The 22,144-nt window shown below is 54.8% G+C and overlaps 4 protein-coding genes across 4 annotated transcripts; 3 read left to right on the forward strand and 1 right to left on the reverse strand.

The window, feature by feature from the left end:
- Nucleotides 1-417: 417 nt before the first annotated feature.
- On the forward strand, nucleotides 418-1,785 carry pph-1 (Serine/threonine-protein phosphatase PP2A catalytic subunit; the record flags this gene model as incomplete). The annotated part of the gene is made up of 6 exons (XM_037320472.1): nucleotides 418-576; nucleotides 734-775; nucleotides 835-940; nucleotides 1,002-1,535; nucleotides 1,587-1,659; nucleotides 1,713-1,785. 6 exons carry the CDS (start codon nucleotides 418-420, stop codon nucleotides 1,783-1,785), a joined length of 987 nt encoding a protein of 328 aa, XP_037181665.1.
- A 539-nt stretch (nucleotides 1,786-2,324) lies between these two features.
- CGCA056_v005220 (uncharacterized protein) lies at nucleotides 2,325-3,723 on the reverse strand (the record flags this gene model as incomplete). The annotated part of the gene is made up of 2 exons (XM_037320473.1): nucleotides 2,325-3,629; nucleotides 3,697-3,723. The coding sequence occupies 2 exons, from the start codon at nucleotides 3,721-3,723 to the stop codon at nucleotides 2,325-2,327; spliced, it is 1,332 nt and encodes a 443-aa protein (XP_037180687.1).
- Nucleotides 3,724-11,176: 7,453 nt separating this feature from the next.
- Nucleotides 11,177-13,059, forward strand: CGCA056_v005221 (uncharacterized protein; the record flags this gene model as incomplete). Its single annotated transcript, XM_037320474.1, has 4 exons — nucleotides 11,177-11,331; nucleotides 11,385-11,468; nucleotides 11,528-11,690; nucleotides 11,740-13,059. The coding sequence occupies 4 exons, from the start codon at nucleotides 11,177-11,179 to the stop codon at nucleotides 13,057-13,059; spliced, it is 1,722 nt and encodes a 573-aa protein (XP_037180688.1).
- A 2,716-nt stretch (nucleotides 13,060-15,775) lies between these two features.
- Nucleotides 15,776-21,926, forward strand: VPS15 (putative serine/threonine-protein kinase VPS15; the record flags this gene model as incomplete). The annotated part of the gene is made up of 4 exons (XM_037320475.1): nucleotides 15,776-15,989; nucleotides 16,046-20,403; nucleotides 21,226-21,621; nucleotides 21,699-21,926. 4 exons carry the CDS (start codon nucleotides 15,776-15,778, stop codon nucleotides 21,924-21,926), a joined length of 5,196 nt encoding a protein of 1,731 aa, XP_037180689.1.
- Nucleotides 21,927-22,144: the final 218 nt, after the last annotated feature.

A 22,144-nucleotide genomic window follows, 5' to 3' on the forward strand; every position in this document is an offset into this window, starting at 1 on the left:
ACCACTTTCCAGCCCGTCTCCCACCTCGCAAAAATCCCCAGGCGCCGCCAACCCAACATCGACGCCCTCCTCATCAAACTCCCATCAGAGAATTAGAATTCCGCTCCCGCCCCGCCCTGCGCGACAACATCCCCCGTCCCTCCTCCCCTGCGCCGAACTCCATTTTGGCCCTCCCTATCTGGCCTCAGACGAAGCTCTGACCGCCTTCGACGATTCGCCGCCGCCAGCCCCACGCTACTGGATTGAGGTGCTGTGCTAATCTGAAAGACCGCGACCTGTTGCTGAAAACAACGTCATTCTCCCCTCGACACGAACGACCACGACACGACCGCCCTCGCTTTGCCCGCCATTCTGCTTCTCGCGACCGATCAAAACAATTTAGTGACGACTTTTGCTATACCTTAGACGACTTTCAGCATGGATACGAACATGGAGGATGTTGGGCGTGTCCCCGCCGATCTGCCCTCTACCCAGAACCTCGAGCCCACCACGATCCCGACCCTAGATGGCTGGATTGAGAGCCTCATGAACTGCAAGCAGCTCGTCGAGGCCGACGTTCAGAGGCTTTGCGAGAAGGTCAGTTGCTATTCTCGCCGATGATGGACAGCCGCAATGCGCCTCTGCACCAGCTGTCGTCATAGCTGCCTGCGACTGAGCCTTTGTGCCCTCCCCTCATCTCTGAATCGCCCCTCGCGTGACCTCGCAGCGACAAATTTCTGACATTCATCAATAGGCGCGGGAAGTCTTGCAGGACGAGTCCAACGTGCAACCAGTCGTACGTCCTCCTCCACCCCTTTGGACATTGGCGATTCGAACTGACCTGTCCTCCTTCAGAAATGCCCAGTCACAGTGTGCGGTGATATCCACGGCCAATTTCACGATCTTATGGAGTTGTTCAAGATTGGCGGTCCTAACCCCGACACCAACTACCTTTTCATGGGTGCGTTGGGCCTGACAAGACGCTCGTCGTGCCGCGAGCAGTTGCTTACGCTGTTCGATAGGTGACTACGTCGACCGAGGCTACTACTCTGTCGAGACCGTGACTCTGCTCGTCGCCCTCAAGATCCGATACCCTCAGCGCATCACCATCCTCCGTGGCAACCACGAGTCCCGCCAGATCACCCAAGTCTACGGCTTCTACGACGAGTGCCTTCGGAAATACGGCAATGCCAACGTGTGGAAGTACTTTACCGACCTCTTCGACTACCTCCCCCTTACTGCCCTCATCGACAACCAAATCTTCTGCCTTCACGGTGGTCTGTCGCCCAGTATCGACACCCTGGATAACATCAGAGCTCTTGACAGAATTCAGGAAGTTCCCCACGAGGGTCCCATGTGCGATTTGCTTTGGTCCGACCCCGATGACCGCTGCGGCTGGGGAATCTCTCCCCGTGGCGCTGGCTACACCTTTGGCCAAGACATTTCCGAGGCATTCAACCACAACAACGGCCTCACGCTGATTGCCCGTGCTCATCAGCTTGTTATGGAGGGTTACAACTGGTCGCAGGATAGGAACGTGGTGACTATCTTCTCGGGTAAGCTTCGCCTGATCTTGTTTTGAGGCACGGCAACTGACGCGCGCGCAGCACCCAACTACTGCTACAGATGCGGCAACCAGGCCGCGATCATGGAAATTGATGAACATCTCAAGTACACTTTGTAAGTACCAATAGTGCCAGGATTTTAGAAGGATGCAAGCTGACCACGGAAAGCCTCCAATTCGATCCTTGCCCGAGAGCCGGCGAACCAATGGTCTCGAGACGCACACCCGACTACTTCCTCTGATCACGCATCCGATACCCTTACTACTCATCACCCGGAATCATCATTATCAGGGTGCTATCCGTGGAAGAGATTCGAAAGAGAGGGCGTGTGCATGCTCAACTTGCATTGGTGCTTGGGGGGAGTCTAATCTTGTAAGATTACAAACAAAAGCCAAAAGACCAATGTACTCCCAAGAGAGAGATTCTGCGTTGAGCATTAGATGGAGCGAGGGGTCTATGGGAACGAGCGCGAGCGCGGCCCCTCTCGACCGAGGAGGCTTCCCCTTGAACTCTCACTCTGTCAACGCGTTAGATACTCATAGACCGCCGGCAATAAGAAGGTGTCGATGCTAATGAAGTTTGATGTTCTATTCTTTCTGTCCGATCTCATTCTATGCTCATGAACCGTTTCCGAGGTATGTTTTGGTCGTTATCACTATGTATAATGGGAATTACCAACGCCCGCAGGTGCCATCCGATCATTACAACTATGCGTCAACTAATAAAGGGGTATAACAAACTTCACTCCTTTTTTTTTTTTTTTCCTCGCGACTGCTCTTCTCACTTTTTCCGATTCTTGCGGTGGTGGCTGTGTTTGCGTCCATGATGGTGGTGGTGATGGCGATGATGATGCCCGTCCCTCTTTCTCCTGCTCCGCCCCAGGGACCTCCTCTCCCACTCCCTGATCCTCTCCGCCATGATCTCTTCGCTCTCGCCGCTCCTCGTGTTTGTGTACGACTGCGAGCTGCTATCGTACGAACTGCTCCCGTGAGAGTCATACGAGCTGCCGTGGGAGCTGCGGAAGTACGCACTCAGGTACGACGAGTCGCGACAGTCGTCGATCTCACTCAGCCCGCGGATGACGCCGGAGCGCTCGCTGAGGCGGGAGGTGTAGGTGGTGTACCGCGCCTCCTCGACCTCCTCGACGCTGATGCGGTTGCGGCCGTGGCGGCCGTGGCGGCGGGTGACGGTGAGGTTGCTCACGCGGTGGTACTTGTACTGGCCCTTGCGGTAGTCGCCGGGCTTGCAGGCGCCGTCGGGGACGTGGAAGCGCATGTCGAAGCGCATGAGGGCGTAGGTGAAGACGACGATGAGCTCGAGGTCGTAGTTGAAGACGTAGTAGCAGGCTTTGTGGTGCCACCAGCCCGGGAAGAGGGCGGGGCGGACGGCGAAGTTGACGGCGCAGCGGTAGGCGGCGCCGATGGTGAGGAGGAAGGCGGTGGCGAGGACGAGGAGGGCCTTTGTGGAGAGGGAGCCGTAGCCGAAGGGCTCGGGGCGGCGGAGGCCCGGGTAGAGGAGGGCGCCGGCGACGATGAGGAACGGGGCGAAGGCGAGGACGGCGAGGGAGGTGGAGGAGAAGAGCTGGACGAGGTGGCACCTGTTGAGGTAGACGAGGTTGAGGGTGTAGAAGGAGACGACGGTGGCGACGACGGCGCAGAGGAGGCAGACGGCGATGTAGAAGTAGAGGAAGAGGAAGAAGTAGCCGACAAAGGGGTTCCAGCCGAGGTTCGGGTGGAGGCCGCGGAGGAGGCGGTGGGCGAAGAGGATGTTGAGGGCGAAGAGGAGGACGACGCCGGCGGCGGCGAAGATGGTGGCGGCGATGTCGAGCTTGACGTTCCAGGGCTGGGTGGCCCAGGCGATGCGGAGGGAGAGGGCGATGATGCGGGTGGTGCAGAAGCCGACGAGGACGGTGGAGGGAAAGAACTTGTGGCCGGCAGCCTTGTTGCGGATGAAGATGAAGCCGTTGAGGGCCGCGGCGGCGAGGAAGAAGATGATGAGGATGATGCAGATGGGCACGTCGACGCGGATCGTTGGGATCAGGCCGAGTATCGCGACCTGCGGCTGGTACGGAGGGCCGAGGGGGTTCTGGGAAGGGCGTTGGATGTTAGTTGAGAGAGGACGGGAGAGGAAGACGCAAAAGGGGGTTACGGACTTCGATGATCGGGTCGAAATCCGACATGATGTCGGATTTAATGTGAGGGGGAAACCCTCCTAGAAGAAGATGTTGTGTCCTTTCAAAGTGAGGCTTTCGAGGTTATAAGTGACAAAGTTGGTGAGGCTGGGCTTGGCACTTGGCTTCAAAGACTGTGCTCACTCTGGGGAAGATGGCAGGCAGAGGAGCTGGAGCAGCCTTCCGGTTGACCTTGGCTAGAGTGAAGGCAGCATCCTGGAGGTTGGCTTTTGAGCGAGGGAGCGCCGGGGGGGTTGACAAGTTATCATTCTCAAGGGTGATTGACCAGGGGTTTGTGCCGAGAGGGCAGACAATTCAAGAGGTTCGTCTGGTGTTTTGATGTTCACTAGCGTCGGCGTAGGATGCGTTGGCTCTGGGTAGACGGCACGGACTTGAGAGAGGGGGGAAACGAGAGAGAAGCACGCGAGGAAGTTTCAGCTGGAGGCGGGTGAAGAGGCGAAGGTTGGGAGTTTTGATGACTGGGCATTCTTTTTGGAATCTTGGTTCTTCGAGAACAATGGGTGATGGGCTTTGTATGGAGGTGTGCGTCTCATAGATGGAATGGCATGATAAGATACACGAGATGGCATATTTTCGCCTCTTGTAAATACGTGATTGACTTTTATTGAATTGTACTGAGTTTCTCTGCAATACTGTGTCTACTCGTTTGAATTAAGTTATAAGCAGGTTTTCGTCAGGGTTGATGAACGAAACGCATGACGACAACTCACGCCTCTGAGACGGAGGAAACTACCAGTCATGATCTTGTGCAGGCTTTGGAAGATTTCCTGCCCATAGCCTCGGATCGCTCTGAACGGGGACGCAACGCTTCGCGCTCTGTAGTTACGAGACACTCCCCCAAACGGCGGGAGGCAAAGGCATGGGCAGACATCCCATCGCCGGGGTTTAAGTCTCTCTGTTTCCCCCACCCTGTCTCCAGGTCTGGAAACACACCGCCACAATGGAGCTGCGCGCTGGTAGAAACTTGTTTCCCGTCCTCGTCATCTGGAACATTCAACGGTCCAGGTCCGCTGGACGTGCGCTGCTAACGGACATGCAAAGATGTCGATGGCGGGGTTGTCCAGGTCACGGACCTCGGTGGTTGGGGCAGGGGGGGGGGTTCCATTGTGACGAGTAGTCATTCTGTAGGGCATCCAACCATACAAAATTGGGAAAACAGGAAATCGTGAGGCGAGAAATTGATACTGCGTCGATTTCTGAGACCCAGAAGTCGTCAAAGTTCGGCCGTTGAGCCGGGAGGAAGACACCAGGGTAAGAGGGTCCGCTTGAAGATCCGAAGTCCGTCGCCGACGATCCGGCTGTCGATCATGAACACGGTTCTAGATCCGGGGCCAATCATCTCTCCGGGCCTAAGGCCAGGTTCTCGGACGGTGCTCTAAGCGTGTAAGAAGACTCGTTCCTGCTCTTCCATGCTCGCTTAGGATGGCGAAAGTAGAGCCACTGTTGAGCAGCAACTCAACTTCCGGCTCTTGCATGCTTAGCTCGACAGGACGCGTATCGCGCTCCATTTCCTCGTGCCCTTGCCGCTAGGTTCGGGCCCGAAGCATTTCAAATTCTGAGTTGGCGCAAGTCAGCAGATCAAGACGGCAAAAACATCTCGCATTAGGCAGGTCGATATACGGCCAATGAGCGGGCAACGACGGGCATCATTCATCGAATGCCCAAGGTGTATCCAACATGACTGGCTGCGTTGAACAGAAACAAAACGGGCGAGCCTTTGGGCCGTTCTTGGAAATCCCTACGGCGAGGCTAGTTGTTCAACAGAGCAACCCTTGCGCACCCTCTGTAGCCTATGAAGCTTCTTCTCATGTAGGTGTTTGATGCAAAGCTAATCTTGTGCGTGTAAAGAAAAGATTCAACTAGGTGTCCAGGCAATTCGCGAGCAACGAGCTCGCGGCTTTGATAGATGCCGAACAAAGCACTATTTCCTAGACCGTGATGAATGCACCGGTCCGGACATTCCGTGTGCTATGGAACAGCGGCGACTAGCCAGTAGCGCAGAAAGTCGGTTACATACCTGCGCAACGTGGACTGCTGGCGGTAAGTCAGATGTAGCCTGGCTTTCGATTTCGACATTGTATCCAGCATCATTAGTGCGATGGCCCTCGTTCTAGACTTCTGTTCGAGATTCAGGCCCCGATCGAAGTCTTTCAAACGTGGCGATCGAGAGAGAGAAATATTGTACAGGGAACTCTGCTGGAGCTGACGTTTAGTCAGAAGCAGCAGGTGCAACCGACACCACGGTCTGGACGTGGTGCGAATTTCTTCCGATCGACGTTGCCACTAGGCTTGACACGAAGGCCTCTTGTCGCCAGGGCCAATCTTCCACCCTCATGTCAAGCCTGGAGTTTCCGTTTCTGCCCTTGAAAGCACTTAGTCTGACGTGCTATCCTCGCTAAGGGCTGATGGATATCAGCTTAGCAATATTCAACAACAGCGCATAGAAGATGAAGCTTCTCGCCATCAAACCTTTAGTTTGGTTGTCCGGCAGCACGTCTTGAAGATACCGTTGAGGATGGCGACAAAGGAGTAACGTTGAAAAGGAGAGCCAATCAGGTGTAGGCATGAGGACCGCACTCAGCCGAGGGCAATTACCCCCGGAAACAAATTGGAGGCTGAATCATGCGCGTTTTCAATTCGCATAAAGTTACGAGCCCGTAATTTTTCGCCCACATTCTGTATACGCAACCTCTTGATGGAACGTACTGCACTACCGAGCCGCTGCATGAATGGCAATTCAACGGCGACGCCGCCTCCATGAAAGACTGTCTCTTCCCGCCGCTGTTTCTGAAAAGGCCGCTCCACTCACAACTACCGAAGACCTCCGGCCGTTTTTGAACCCCGTTCTCTTGGTGGATATCTGTTTCTCGTGACTGAGTGTAGTGGGGCCGAGTAGCGAGTACATTTGGGATACAAGCAGCGGCTCCGGCGGCCGTTGAGCGTGGTAGTGGGGTGGGCAACGGTCTCAAGCGAGAAGTTCTTTGTTGTCGTCTTTGTTTAGATGGTGCGACTCCATGGTGAAGTAGAAGAAGGCGAACTTGCTCAAGCCAGCGGAGGCTTGCCACGTTGTTGTGTTGTTGAAGAATAAGAAAGCAATTGCTTGAAATCACTCGGATTGAAAACTTGCGGGTGGCGGACGAGTCTTGATGGCAGCCAACCGCTTAACGGCGGCATGCACGCTCAGATGCTTCAGCCCTCCACAACTCGAGCAGCATGCCACCAGTGTCTCAAGACCACAAAGGAGGTCGAAGCTGTAGCACCTTTGATGCGATGCTGTCGCTCAACGGCGCCAGCGGGAGGCGAATTCGGTACCTTTGTTTGGCCTCGGATTTTCGTTGGAAACACACCTAATGACGGCTGGATCGAAGTTGAGATCTTAAGCTCCGAGAGGCTGACGTGAGATACACTTGTCCGAGAAGTCAATTTGCGAATAGCTGATTGGACTGGAAACCAGGTGGAAGCTGGAAGGATCGAAGGTTCAATCACCACTGTAGTCGTTCCCTGTCGTGGTAAGGCAAACTTCAATGCGTTCTATTTGTGTCCACCGCTCTCGCACCTAAGCCCTGGTTAGAGTTGAATCCCACTGGCTGGGCAGGCAGAGCTTTCTCTTGGCCGTGTTGTGTCCGGTCGCGACCGGTCTCTTTGCCGAAGGCAGCGGCATCCGGCTCGAATGATGAGCGGCACAACTGCAGCATTTGAGACCGATTACCCACGCAGCTCACGAAGGACTCGGCGGTGCTCCCATGACAGACGGGTCTTGTGAGATATGATGGGCCACAAAATGACGCGAGCTGTCATTGGGCGGGTCATCCAAACGGCGTGTTCATCCATGATAGATAATCCGGCGCAACGGGCATATCTTGGTCGTATCTTGTCCGTGCCATGCAGGGCGGAACAGCGCTGGGGCCTCTCTTCATCTCGCAAACACCGTCGTCGTCTTTTGGGCCAGTCGCCAGTGCAGGCGAGCCTGGCAGAGGTGCCAGGAGCGGACTTTTTGGGGTCAGAGAGCTCTCTTCCCCACTCTCCTGTCATCCCTGCTGCAATCATGAAGCGATGCTGGGTCTCTCCAATCACAGCTCGTTGCCGTCAAGCTGAGACAACCTAGAAGGGGTTTTAATTTCGCCAATTGCTTCCGTTTGCCAAGTGTGCAGTTGGCCCCTCAAGTCAATCGGCAGTTTAAGAATGTTTCTTTGCTGGATCTCAAGGGTTTCTGACAACTTGACTGCTTGCCTCCGGGGTCGATGACGATGCTTCAAGCGCTGAAAGCTGTCTCGTGTCACTCCATCTGCGTCTGCGTCTGCGCTGCTGCAACTGCAGTGCAACTTTAGTACCTGCGCAAGTTCATAGCGAGGCGCTCGTCACGCACCCACACCGTCGCAGACGCAGACGCAGACGCAGAGGCTGCTGCTGCATGTGCCGTGTTGTCTCCCTTGCGGATGCGATTCCCTGTTTGCCGGCGTTAGACCGGCTTCGCGGGCGACAATCACCGGCCCGTGAGCGAGCCGCCGGTATGGCTTTGCTCGACCGCAATGTGAGCCGTGGACGAAGTGGCTCTGCATGTTGCAATTCTGCGAGACAAGCCAAAGAAACAGACGAGCAGCAGGCTGCTGCTCGTGGTCCTGGAATGGGTGCTTGCCGTCGCCATTCGTTCGGACTCCACGCAGGCGCAGCCGCGTGTGTTCAGGCTAGATGTTGCAACGCGAGACGAACAAATGTGAGACATGTGTTACTGTCGTTGAGGGCGAAGGGAGACGGCTCCTTAAGACATTGATCTCGGTTGACGCTGGCTCCATTAAGCGTCGAAAGAGCATCACAACAGAGCGTCTACTGGGTGCTCATGCGCTGTAGTACTGTATCCGGTAGATACACAGACGGCTGCCGATTGATGCATCCTGGATGCTGACTTGTGGCATTGGGGCCGGTTTTGTCCACTATTGCACTGACTTTGCGAGCAGGCATGCTCCCTCCTCGAAAGAACGCCACGAGTGTTGGCTCGCACTAGACCTAAGCATCGCTGAAATTGTGTCTGTTATGTCGTTCACCATTGGCCTCTGTCTTGTGCGTTATGACGCAGGAAATGGGACGTCAACAAGCCGGGGGAGACAAGAAGCCGTAAGTTTGCAGATGAAAATAGCATCCGAGATGAGCGAGATGAAAGCGAGAACTCAGAAAGACGGGCTGCAAGCTTGGTAAAGACGGCAAGTGGAAAAGACGAGTTTTCCTCGACGCGCTACGGCGCTCGGGATCCAGACGCTCGGGACGGGCTCAGGAGTAAATGCCCGGGCATTCGATCCATCGTCAAGCATTGAAGCATTGAATGACAGCCCTACGACGGTGAAGGAGCCGTGGGACTGGTTCATGCAGTCAAAGGAGGTCGTGGGTGCGGATATGGCTAGGGGAAACAATCTCCACGGCTCAATGCAGAGGAGCCAGAGAGGAGAGCTCCTGCGGTCGAAGCAGTCAAACGGCAACAGCTCCCAACGACGACACGACAAGCGAAAGCGGTGCGAGAGAGTTTGATTCATGGCTGTCGAGGGGGAACCGCTGGGGAGTGAGAGAGGGGGGACCCTGGACCCCTGCCACCTCCCCTGCTCCACCAATTTTGAATGGTCCAGGCGCGTTGCCTGTTTCTGACAATTCCGGTGGCCGTTGCTCCTCGTGTGAACAGGGGTAGCCGGTATGCCTTCAGGTACAGCGGTACGTACCGTCAACTTTCTTTAGTTTCTGAGCGACCGTCCACGCAGATGTGGGGCGGACTGAGGTGGCTTCACTGGCTTCCCACCTGGCGCAGCCAGTCAGAGCGGTCGCAGGTGACGGGGAAGGCAGGCTCCAAGTCCCCAACTTCCCAAGGCCAACCCTCCGTCCCATTGAGAGAAAAGTCGCGCGGGTGTGGGTGTGGCTCCTGCTCTTACAGTTCCAACCTGGGACTGAACTGCTCCAGTCCCGTCCACGAGGGACACTGGACGGAAGGAAGACCTTCCTTTCCAGACGCGAGGTGAGGTGGGCAGGCTGCAGCAGGCGCTTCCTTCCTTCTGTTGATGGCGCTCCGCTTGCTGGCTGCTGCATCAGATCGCACTTGCAATTGCACCTTGCTCTTTCCAATCTTTCCTTTTCCCTATCGAGCCAGAAGAAGGCAGGCCCCAGGAAGCTGCACCCCCCTTCGCGCCTACCTACCTTGCCTTGCCTTGCCTTAGAGACAAGACATAAAAAAAAAACACCTCCCTCCCGCCAGCGTCCCATCCTGAAGGCGTCGTGGTATCGGTGCACCTGAGAAAAGAAAGAAGCCCGCACCACACACCCTCTTCCTCTCAGTTGCACCTTCCCGTCGCGCGCCGTCGCCAGTCAGACCCGGCCGGGTCAAGGTCCAGGTCCAGGTCGAGGTCCAGGTTCAGGGTAGTCCCATCCATGTACCCTCAACCGCAGTGATAGGCTGTGCCCATGTCTCTCTGTCCCATGTCCACGTCCCCTTGCCTTGTCCTCCCACGTTGGCCGCCGCCTCCAATTTTCCCTATTTTCCTAAGCACCTCCCGCGCCGTACCTGCCTCTGCTCTGCTCTCTTGTCCCCTTCCCTTTCCCTCCTTCGCGCGTGTGTGCTGTGTGTTGCGTGTGCTGCGTCGTCTGCGTCTCTATCCGTAGCCGTTGTCGCCGCTGCTCGCCCCCCCAAAACAACATCGTCGCCTTTTTCGCTTCTTCACTCGTCTCGAACGAGCCCGACCGTGACATCGACACGTCGGCTTGCCTTACCTCGGAGCTTAACTGCATCCCGCCCCTAATAGTAGACCTACCTAAACAGCTTGTTATTTTTTCCTATTTTCCGTTCACTCACCCTCGTTCAGTCTATTTACCACCTCCCATACCTGCCTCAACCTGTTGGTGCGGTTCCCCGAGTACCTGCCTACCTACCGTATCTACTTGCCAAAAAAACAACAAAAACTCCACCACCCCCTCAACCACCCAACCTCCTTCCTCACGAACGAACGAATTGGGAACCGAGGGCGACGACTTTTTCTTCGGCCTCGAATCAGTCCCTCAACCACGACCCGGACCCTCACCTTCCTCGGCCTCCGCTCGTCCCACCCGTCAATTGATGCTCGCCGCCCACCTCCGCTGTAGTACCCGTTTTCTCCTCGACAACAGCTCGCGAACACGATCCGCCATTCTCATCGCTCCAATTCACCGCTCGAGAGCTTTTTTGGTTACGACTATCACCCGCCAAGCATCTCTCAGCGACAAGCAATCTTTACTCTAATTGCCGATCATTCGCGACAACCTCAAACTGCATGGACCGCAATCATTAGGATCCAGGAAGACAGTCATGAAATAGGCGCAGTTCCAACCTATCACTGTTTTCCAGCCACCTCGCTCGGTGGCCAGCAACGACGCGACCATGACTTCATCAAAGCACGGAAAGAAAGTCCACACAAGTCGACGAGGACGAGCCATGGGTCCCGTAGCAAAGGCGCTTATGTCGGTGCTGTCCACCGCGACATTAGTCTCGGCGCAGTCCAGTAGTTGTGTCTCGTTGGAGGGTTCAACACAATGCTCCGCCTTCCAATCAGCCTCCGTTTCGACAACAGGCTTCGTACAGGGAATTTTGTACGTCAACTCCAAAGGATACCCGTATGATTTGTGCTCATTGGTTCTGGCAGCCCTTTCCTTCAATATGTTTCCAGCAGAGAAACATTCGACAGCCAGTTGCAGTCGTACGTCCAGACATCATACGTCCGGGAAAAGTAGGTTGATGTCGGCGAACGCGACACGGCTGAGCAACGAGTGGCTTACACTGTGACAGATACCAAACATTACTTGGTTGCAGCAATGTTAATCTCACCAACTCAACCGAGCTGTATGCCCGCTTCACGACAACAGTCATCTGCAACGCCATCGTTCAAAACTCAATAGATGCCTGCAACCTCACTGCAGCCAACTCCAGACCGGTTTGCGCCGACACATGCGTGCGTCATTTGAATTTGGCAGAAAAGACATTTGCTCACAATCCTACAGGCTGAATACGCGCAAAGTGAAGCACTTCTCACCTCCGATAGCAGTCTCTGCAGCAACCCGGGCAGCAACCTGGTCAGCCAGATTCGTGCGGACTTCACCAACTGCGCTCTCCCCGCCGGCTCTTTGTCGTCGTCTAACTGCATTCAAGGCATCGCTAATGAGAAGGAGAACTGTGGTTACGGCAACAGCACCGTCGGGCTTTGCTCGTACTGCGCATCTGGCGGTATTAACTCGACCGACACGTGCTGCTACAACTCGAATGTCGACGAGCGCTGCAAGGGCGTCGTCCTCCCGTCCATCTTTCCCACCATGACTTTTACTCCCCCGACGGCGACGGCATCACCAACCTCCACGAGTACTCCTGCGGCAGGAGGCGGTTTGTCAGGCGGCGCCATTGCCGGCATTGTTATCGGCAGCGTAGCTGGTGCGCTTTTGCTCGCTGGACTCATCTACGCCTGTATTCTGCTTGCTAGGAGACGCAGACGGGGAAGCCAGAAGGGAAGCATCTTTAATCAGCCGGCACCATCAAGGCAAGGGCCGTCGACCGTTAAGATCCCGCCGACGCAGACAGCGACTGGATACGAAGTCCTCCCCGGAGGTCGCATCGCACGCATGTCAGCCTTGGAGAGTGCTTCGGATCCTGCACCACCTGTTAGCCGTGGCAACGCCCCCATGGCAGCAGCCGCTGCCGGCGGAGCTGCCTACATGGCTGGCAGAAGGAGAGGTGACGATCCGTCTTCCTCTGAGTTCGGGGACAGTCCTGAGTCAGAGGTTAGAGCTGGTGTCTTGCGACCCCCTCCTACTAACATCAGGAGAACGGGATCGTTGTCGAGCAGCTCGGTCCTCACTGGTATGAACGACCCTCAATCACCGACCAGTGCTGGCATGTCGTCACCACAAGGCATGGCTAGCCAGCAGTCAGAGCAGCTGCCATTCTTCAAGGATTACTATTCGCAAGACGACATCCACCCAGGCGATAGAGTCGCCACCCTATGGGCTTACTCACCTCGTGCTCCGGATGAGTTCACTCTTGAGCGTGGCGACATGCTCAAGGTCGTTGGTATCTGGGACGACGGCTGGGCTACCGGAATCTTGCTGGATGAACACGCCAACGAATGGGAAGCCCGAAGACAAGCACAACGCGACAGTGGTGTATCAAACACATCGGGTCGACGTGACTCATCACCACCAGTCAGCGGTGAGATCAAGGCGTTCCCCCTTGTTTGCGTGTGCCTGCCGGAGCACTGGAGGAAGACCATCGAAGGCGATGTGTCGACTGAAGGCTCCAGCGCCCATCAAGGACATTCCGCCTTTTCCTGAGATGTGAATATACACAACTTTTGTATACATCCACGCGACGGCTGTAATTTCGGCATTGGCTACGGCGTTCGGACTCTCTTCCAGCATTGACTTCGACGTATTTCAGCACAATACCCGAGGCCCAGACATCGGAGAAGACCTCGAGGCGAATCTTACAGACGCGGCTCTTAATGAATCGTACATTACGATATCACGAGTAGCAGCCACCTCGATTCCTCGGTGCCTCTTTTCGCAACATAGACACGAGAAAACTGCATTTTCGTAACGACACGCCTAATGTCTTCAGTCCTAGACGAGCGACTTATTTCTCTTCGACGCGGATTCGCCTCAGACGATCCCGGCAGCACGGAAGCTTGGCGTCACTACGCCAACACCGAATGCGAGGAGTTCTGACGAGATGAAGATACGCGATCCTAATCACTTACGACGACCACGCACGCCCTCCCCTTTCGCTTCGAACAAGTTTTCAAGTATACCCAGGGGCGCTGACGAAGAATGGGGTTTACTGAGACAGGGGTCGGGGAGGGCCTCTGCGATCTAATGGTGACCTCTTTGGGCAAGTGCAGATGGAACGGGTGGTGGAACAGATCTCAGGGGCCACAAACATGTTTTCACCGCCCGACTTTGAGGCACGAAACCTATCCTGCGACACTTATCATCACAACATCACTAAGGCTTAATCCTGTGGCCTACCAGATGGCCAGCCCATTTACTTAGCTCAAATATCAAAGAGGATTCTCTTAGCTTTCTTGTTTCCCGCTGCGGGGTTGATGAAGAGCATGCAGATCTTCGTCTGCAAAGTCTGTGCCGCCGATACTGCCCTGAGTGGTTTCATCCGCATCGAGGGGCTGAAACCGATGAAGTCACGCGCGCATGGGCAGCTTCTTTCAGCTCTTAGTCCGTCGTGATAGTGCTCGAACCAGGTGATATAAAAATGTCGGATCACTATTGACCATATTTGATACAGCAGCCTGCCGGCGGTGAAGCGAGCTCCAGGTCGAGTCTGGATGTGAGACTTGAAAGACTCAGATCTTGATGTTCTCGACATGGGCATCGTGGGCAATGCGGTATTCTTCGGACGAACCACTACCACCATCCAGATTGGGCAACACCAACAAACCTGCCATGAATCGCATCGCGCTTAGAGTTGTACAGATTGACCGACCCCAGCACAGGGGGGACTGAATGGATTCAAAGATGTCAGATAGCTACGTAAGCGAGGGAGCTGTGTTTCGTGATCTTGCTGCAGCCTCGCGGAAGGGTTACGCTTATTCTGGGGAACGGCCAATATCACGGCCGGAGTAATCTTCCTGATGTTGAAAGTTGTGCGCGGAGGTGAGGTTGGCTTCCTGGTTTCGTTGCCGTTTGCGCGGCTGGGCTGGTTGGTTGGGGATGGATGGATTTAGGGTCAAACGCCGAGACCACGGTACGGCGGCCTCCCGGTGATGTCGGGGGCCCTGTTTTGTAGTGCTGCTGTCTCCGCTCTGCGTGTTGTGTGTTTTTGGTTTTCTCCGCGAGGTGGGCAGCACTTTGCGTGGGGGTTGTTCTTTTGAACATTGGCGGGCAGATCTGACATGTGCCATCTATATTGCTTGACGGGCGGGGGTCACAGGTTGACTTGGGCTGTGGTGATGGTGCTTTGGATGCGGCCCAATTAAATGTGCGGTGGGTGTTGGTTTGGTGAGTAGCTGAGGCGTGTGGTGGTTTTGTGTGAGTGCGATGCGATCGATGTGACGGTAGCATACGGTAAGGTAGGGTGGTGCGTGTGACTACTTGTTGACAACGTTTTGTCAGGTGAAATGAAGGTTGCTTAGGTATGAGCTTACGTATCATTTGTGTGCATGCGAGTTGCTTAACAAATTGGTCCGTTTTCGTATTACATACGGGATCAGAACAATAAATGTGCAGTGTTCCTAGGATAACGTCTCATGATGGCATCTTCGACCTTGCTATCGATATGATGAACCTGGCCTGCGTTCGGATTTTATTCGAGGCTTTTTGACGTCACTTTGCTCACGAATATCAAAGTATTCAAATCAAGTCCGTTTTTCTTACTCCCATAGTCTCTCTGGATCTGAGCTTGTTAGCCAGGTTGACATTAGATCGAGACGGGTTGTTTGCTTTCCAATCAAATTGTCCCTGCGCAAATTACACGTGGCCGCAGCAAAGAATTGATATAGGACCGGACTTAATGCAGAAGTTCTGCAGATTGAAAATCTGTAAGATGAAAACGAGCTCCGCGTGATGTGCTTATCGTTCAACGTCACGCTCGTGACTACAACTTGTAGAACCACCTACCACACACAGAGACTGATGGAGCTCGGCCGAATCGGGGAAGGACGGCCAACGGCGCACGGACCAGAACCTCAACTGCCCCCGCGGTCCTCCCCCTGTCGGAGGTTTAGACAGCGGGACACCGACGTCCCCACTGATTGTTTAACTGGACGGCGTACATCCCACCGCGCGTGGTACCTCACCTTGCTGAACCTTGGATGGTGACCTAATCGCAACCGTGATTGCTTCGTAGCTACGAAGCAACTTCACCGCGCAACCTTCGACTGCAGCTCCGACCAAGACCTGAATGAAACCGACGAAACTCTAGGAGTCTAATGTCAACACGCATTACCCATCTGGCTGTTCCAACATGACAAGCTCCCGCAGCGACGAACAAGCAGTCGAATAGGTATCGTAGCTCTGGAGCTACTGCTGACCCGAGATGGGTCAAGGCTTCTCTCTCGCAACGCCCTCCGCGGGCTCGGCGGGCATCGACATTCCCGAGCTCTCCGATCTCGTGTATGAGAAGAGCATCGGCAATGCGCGCTTCATGAAGAGCATCCGCGCCAGGCACCATGATGGGGTCGCCCTGGTCAAGGTCTTGGTGAAGCCATACACCCCGATGCCTCTGGAGAAGTACAAGCGCGATATTGAGAGTGAGTGACCGGTCGCCGTTCGCTCGCCGTTAAGCTTCATGGCTGACCTGATACAGAGCAGCGCACTGCTCTGGCCGATGTGCCCAACGCCTTGGGCTTCCAACGCATCGTCGAAACCGAGACGAACGGTTACCTCGTCCGACAGTTCCTTTATAACTCCCTATACGATCGAATGAGCACCCGACCGTTTCTGGAAGATATCGAGAAGAAATGGCTGGCCTTCCAGCTGCTTTGCGCCTTGCGCGACTGCCACGCACGAGACATCTACCATGGCGATATCAAGACCGAGAATACGCTGGTGACGTCGTGGAACTGGCTCTACTTGTCTGACTTCTCCTCCCCCTTCAAACCTATCATGCTTCCGGATGATAACCCCGGGGATTTCTCATACTATTTTGATACCTCTGGAAGGCGAACGTGCTACGTCGCCCCGGAACGATTCGTCCCAGCCGACGAGGTTGACAGCAAGGACGCGAAGCTCACATGGGCCATGGATGTCTTCAGCGCCGGCTGCGTCATCACAGAAATGTTTCTTGAGTCGCCGATCTTCACGCTCAGCCAGCTGTATAAGTATCGCAAGGGCGAGTACGATCCGGTCATCTCCCAGATCAGTCGCATTCCAGACAAGGACTTGCGCGACATGATCTCGCACATGATTCAACTAGATCCGGAGCGGCGATACTCGGCAGAGCAGTACTTGGATTTCTGGAAGAAGAAGGTGTTCCCCGAGTACTTTTACAACTTTCTCCATCAATACATGGAGCTCATCACAGACCCGTCCTCTGGAAACAACCCCATATCTGGTGCGACAAGGAACTTGGGCGAGGCCGACGACCGCATCGACCGTGTCTTCCTCGACTTTGATAAGATCTCCTACTTTCTTGGCTACCAGAACGAAAAGCGCTCAACGCAGATTGAGCCCTTAGCCGGGAAACTTGGACTGGGCCATTTCCCGATACGCCTCAACATACCCAACCACGAAGATTACATCACGGGGGCATCAGATCCTCCAGAAGACGACGGGACGCTCATATTCTTGACGCTGATCGTATCATCTCTCCGAAATACGGCGAGAGCGGCGTCAAAGATCAGAGCCTGCGATGTTTTGCTTGCCTTTTCCGAGAGAATTACGGACGAAGCAAAGCTGGATCGAGTACTGCCATACCTCATGACGCTTCTTAATGATAAGTCCGATCTTGTGGTTATCGCGGGTCTCCGCTCCGTCACCCAGCTCCTGCAACTCGTGCGGGTCGTCTCTCCTGTCAACTCACACATTTTCGTCGAGTACATCCTGCCTAGGTTGCAGGGCGCCATCGTCGCAAATGCAAACACACCAAGCCCGTTAGTGAGAGCCACCTATGCATCATGTTTGGGGAGTCTTGCAAACACTGCCGCACGATTCCTGGAGTTGGCAGCGACATTGAAGGCGGATGGCACCCTGACTGTCGCCGACCCCGAGCTTGAACCTGGAATCGAGGCTGAGGCTGCCTTTGATGGCCTCTTCGACGATGCGCAGAGAGAGCTCTACGAAATGTTCGAGCTACACACAAAAGCCCTGGTTGAGGACCCAGATGTGTCTGTTCGCAGAGCATTTTTGACCTCAGTGCCCAATCTGTGCCTGTTCTTCGGTCCAGCGGAGGCAAATGATATTCTTCTCACACATCTCAACACCTACTTGAACGACCGCGACTGGATGCTGAAGTGCGCCTTCTTCGAGACTATAGTCAGCATCGCTAGTTTGGTGGGCAGCGTCAGTCTGGAGGAGTTCATGCTACCTCTCATGGTTCAGGCTTTGACTGATCCAGAAGAATTCGTCGTCCAGGCGGCTCTCCATTCTTTAGCACAATTGGCGAGGCTGGGCCTGCTTTCAAAGACGAAGATGTGGGAGCTTATCGATGTGGTCGTACGCTTTACGATGCACCCGAACGTCTGGATCCGAGAATCTGCCACAGAGTTTCTATCTGAAGCCACGCGCTTTCTGTCTCCGGCAGATGTCAGGTGTATCGTCTTTCCCATGGTCAAGCAATACCTCAAAACGGGAATGGTGCCCGAGTTTGCCGAGCTCGCACTCCTGGACGCTCTAAAGCGACCCATGTCGAGACCTGTATTCGACCAGGCCTTGATGTGGGCGCTCAAAACGGACAAGGGCGTATTCTGGAAACTATCGCAGCAGATTCGATCGTTCTCTTATGGGTCCCTCCCAAAGACCATCACTGGTCGAGCGTCTAAGGACACGCTCAGCAAGGTTTCGAAAAATGACGAGGACGAGCAATGGCTTGACCGACTGCGAAACCTCGGGCTAGGACCAGATGATGAGTTCAAGCTTCTTGCGTTACGGGAGTTCATCTACCGTGTTAGCAAGATGAAATCAAGAGACGGCGTCGATCGAGACCCAGCCAAGTTGAACGAGGTAATCTCCCTCAAGAGCCTCGGCCTCACACCGCAGACAGTCTTCTTCGACGAGGAGCCGCTGCAACAGTCTACATTCCAACCCGATGTAGATCAAAAGGGCCCTTACACAATTGCCGACGCTCTATTGGACGCTTCTATGACTATCGACGATTCCACAGGCAAACGGAAGTTTGCAGCCCTCAATAGTCTGCGTACGCGCGTGGTGGAAGACCAAGGCTCTTCATCACGGGACGTATCGCGCGTCAGATCGATTGACCTATCGAGACGCTCGTCAACCGGCCAAGGCAAGCTCACAGTAGGAAGCCCGACGGATGACAGCGCTTCGGTTCACGACCAGCCTTACGCAATCCGGAGGGCAATCCGACATCAATCGAGCGCCTTGAGCTTGCTGGATCGTAAGGATGGCAACAAAAGCATACCCGAGACTGGCATGTCTGGCACCAATGCTTTCGGGGAAGTGGAAGGACCTTTTGCCCAGGCGCCACTTGTGCGGCCCGACATGCAGGATCGCAGGACCAGCACTACCAGCGTCGTAACGAAGTTGAGGCCGAATCACTCGTATGAGGGATCCGATCCCAGCATTCTCAAGATGCTAGATTCGATGTACCAAGACAACTACCCCCACGACATCGCCGAATTTGGGCCTATGGTCACTCCCATTACTCGTCGCAAGCCAAACCGGTCTGTTGGCCAGTCTGGTGATGACCCCTGGCGACCAACTGGCCGCATGGTTGCTACTTTTGCAGAGCACACCGGTGCGATCAACCGCATCGTGGCGTCTCCAGACCATGTGTTCTTCGTTACGGGTGGCGATGATGGTAATGTCAAAGTCTGGGATAGTGCCCGACTTGAGAAGAACATCACGCACCGGTCGAGGCAGACACACAAGCACGCTGAAGGATCCAGAGTTCTTGCGTTGTGCTTCATCGAGAACACGCATTGCTTCATCAGCTGTGCAAGTGACGGCAGTGTACACATTGTTAAGGTCGAAACGGTATCGGCCAGCGGAGTACTGCGGTATGGAAAATTGCGTCTGCTTCGAGAGTATCAGCTTCCCAAGGATGAACACGCCGTATGGTGTGAGCACTTCAAGATCGACAGTACCTCAGTTCTGCTGCTGGCGACAAACCGGTCACGCATCCTAGGCATTGATCTTCGGACGATGAATTTGCTTTACACGCTAGAAAACCCCGTTCATCATGGGACTCCTACATGCTTCTGCGTGGATCGCAAGAGAAACTGGCTGTGCGTAGGAACTACACATGGCGTTCTCGACCTCTGGGACTTGAGATTCCGTATGAGGCTCAAGGGCTGGGGTGTACCCGGCAAGAGTTCCATCTACCGGTTGTGCATACATCCTAGCAAGGGACGAGGTAAATGGGTCTGTGTCGCTGGCGGGACGGGTCAGGGTGAAGTTACAGTTTGGGATCTTGAACGCACAATTTGCAGAGAGATCTATCGGGTCGGTGGCAACAAGGAAGGGCCAAAGGGATACGAGCCATGGGAAGTGGACGAAGACAAGCCTGAGGGCATGCTGGGCCGGTTTGCGACCAACATCGAGACGAGTGGAAGTGGAAACGCGGACCGCGGTGTTCGTGCCATGATTGCAGGCACAGGCGCCACGGACGACTCGCGAGATGTGCGACATGCCTTCATCGTCACCGGCGGATCAGACAAGAAGCTCAGGTTTTGGGACCTTTCCCGCATCGAAAGCTCTACGGTGTACAGCGGGTTGCAAGTTGACGACCCAAGGCCTACGTTTGCGGCTTCTCACCCGACAACATCCATGACTCTGAACACGGAAAGGATTCCAAGGCAGAATGCGACAGCATCCAACGCGGCGGGCGGAACCAAGGGGAAGGTCACCGGCGGACGACCAACGCGCTCTACAGTTATATCTCTTCAACATCAGCAGCTGCTGCGATCTCACTTGGATTCGATTATGGATGTGGCGCTGCTGGAGTTGCCTTACAGCATGACTCTGTCAGTGGACAGGTCTGGGGTAGTTTTTGTTTTTTCGTGATGGTACACGCGAGGGCGTTAACTTGGGATCATTGGCATAGATACCTTTAAATACATAATGAATATGAGATAGAATGTTTTATTCATATCTTAGGTACCTTCAGAGGACGGGAAAGCGATGTTCATTACAGGCACTGTGCGACACCGGCTGTTTGGCGAGGTCTTACTGTGTACGTACTCTGTATGAACACTGTACGCCCAGGCGGGGATGATAGCTCTTATCAGACGGTCGGCCAAATTTTGTGGGTAGCCGCCTCGTCGACCGCCAACTTTTCAGCCTTGCCTGTTCGTCACGACACCCACGCGACAACCCAGTTGCGACGGCGCAAAAACACCTGCACATCTCGAACACACGACGGCGATTCCTTTGTACACGACGACAAATTATTGCACCGTACCCAAACCGAATCTTTCGCAACAGCGCCATCCACTCCAAAAACCACCCATCATAACCCCGAGGTAACAACAGCCCAAGATGAGGCTCACGGCGGAGCTCATCAGGGACTCGCTTTCCTACCTGAATCCGCTCAAGGAGCGTGAGCTAGATCTCCGAGGTGCGTGAAAAGAGCAGATGCTACACTACTCATGATAAATGAGCTATAGAGGAACAGAATTGATAGCGGGGCCCGGATGAGGGTTTGTGTAGGACATCGAATCCCGGCGATCGAGAATTTGGGTGTTGCTGGCGTGAGTTCTTTCTTTTCTCCTCCTTCTTTCCCAAAGGGCGGGTGTGTTTCCTGTCTACGGAGGCTGCATCCCGACAACTGGGCGAATCTGTCTTGCTGACTCTCGAGGAAAACAGCCCCACGACTCCATCGACTTCACAGACAACGACATCCAGGTGCTGGGCAACTTCCCGCTGTCGCCGCGCATCTCGACGCTGCTGCTGGCGCGTAACCGCGTGTCGAGCATACAGCCGACGCTGCCCAACGCTATCCCGAACCTGCAGCAGCTGGTGCTCGCGGGAAACAACCTGGCGGAGCTGGCGGACCTGGACGCGCTGGCCGGCTTCAAGCGGCTGACGCACCTGGTGCTGGCGGACAACCCGGTCACGAAGAGGGAGAACTACCGGTACTGGGTCGTATGGCGGTGTCCGACGGTGCGGTTCCTGGACTACGGCAAGGTCAAGGAGGCCGAGAGGGAGAAGGCGAGGGAGCTGTTTGGGACGGCGGAGGAGCCTTCTGCTTTGGCTTCCAAGGTATGTCTCTTCTTCTATTTCTCTCTCGAACATTCAAAGAACAGAAAGGCTAATGTGGAGGATTCGCTTTACGGCAGATCACGGGCATCAAGTCCAAGACGCTCGAGGTTTCCGCGGCGAACGGCGCGGCGGCCCCGTCGAAGCTCTCGAGGATAAAGCTCACGGAGAAGGAGAAGGAGCGGCTGAAGGAGATGATCAAGAAGGCGGACAGCCTGCAGGAGATTATCCGTCTGGAGAAGATGCTGACGGAAGGGACCATCCCTGCGGGAGTACACCTCGATGGAGATGCTACCATGGAGGGTTGAGCTGGAGGAAAGGTCACAGGCGAGACGATGCTTTATTTTTCTCATGGACTGGCGTTATTACGAACAAAAAGAGAGGTTTCAGTTTCACTTTGATGCGGATCCGTGCTATGGATGCAGAAAAAGAGAAAAAAAGGTCGATTTGGTATTCGTACACTTCGTTAAGAGGCTATGTGCTACCTAATTTGATGGTGCTGGGGGTGTGTGGTTATGTGTGATTT

The sequence above is a fragment of the Colletotrichum aenigma genome, assembly GCF_013390185.1.
Source record: "Colletotrichum aenigma strain Cg56 chromosome Unknown KSG_Cg56_contig03, whole genome shotgun sequence".
Lineage (NCBI taxonomy): Eukaryota > Fungi > Ascomycota > Sordariomycetes > Glomerellales > Glomerellaceae > Colletotrichum > Colletotrichum aenigma.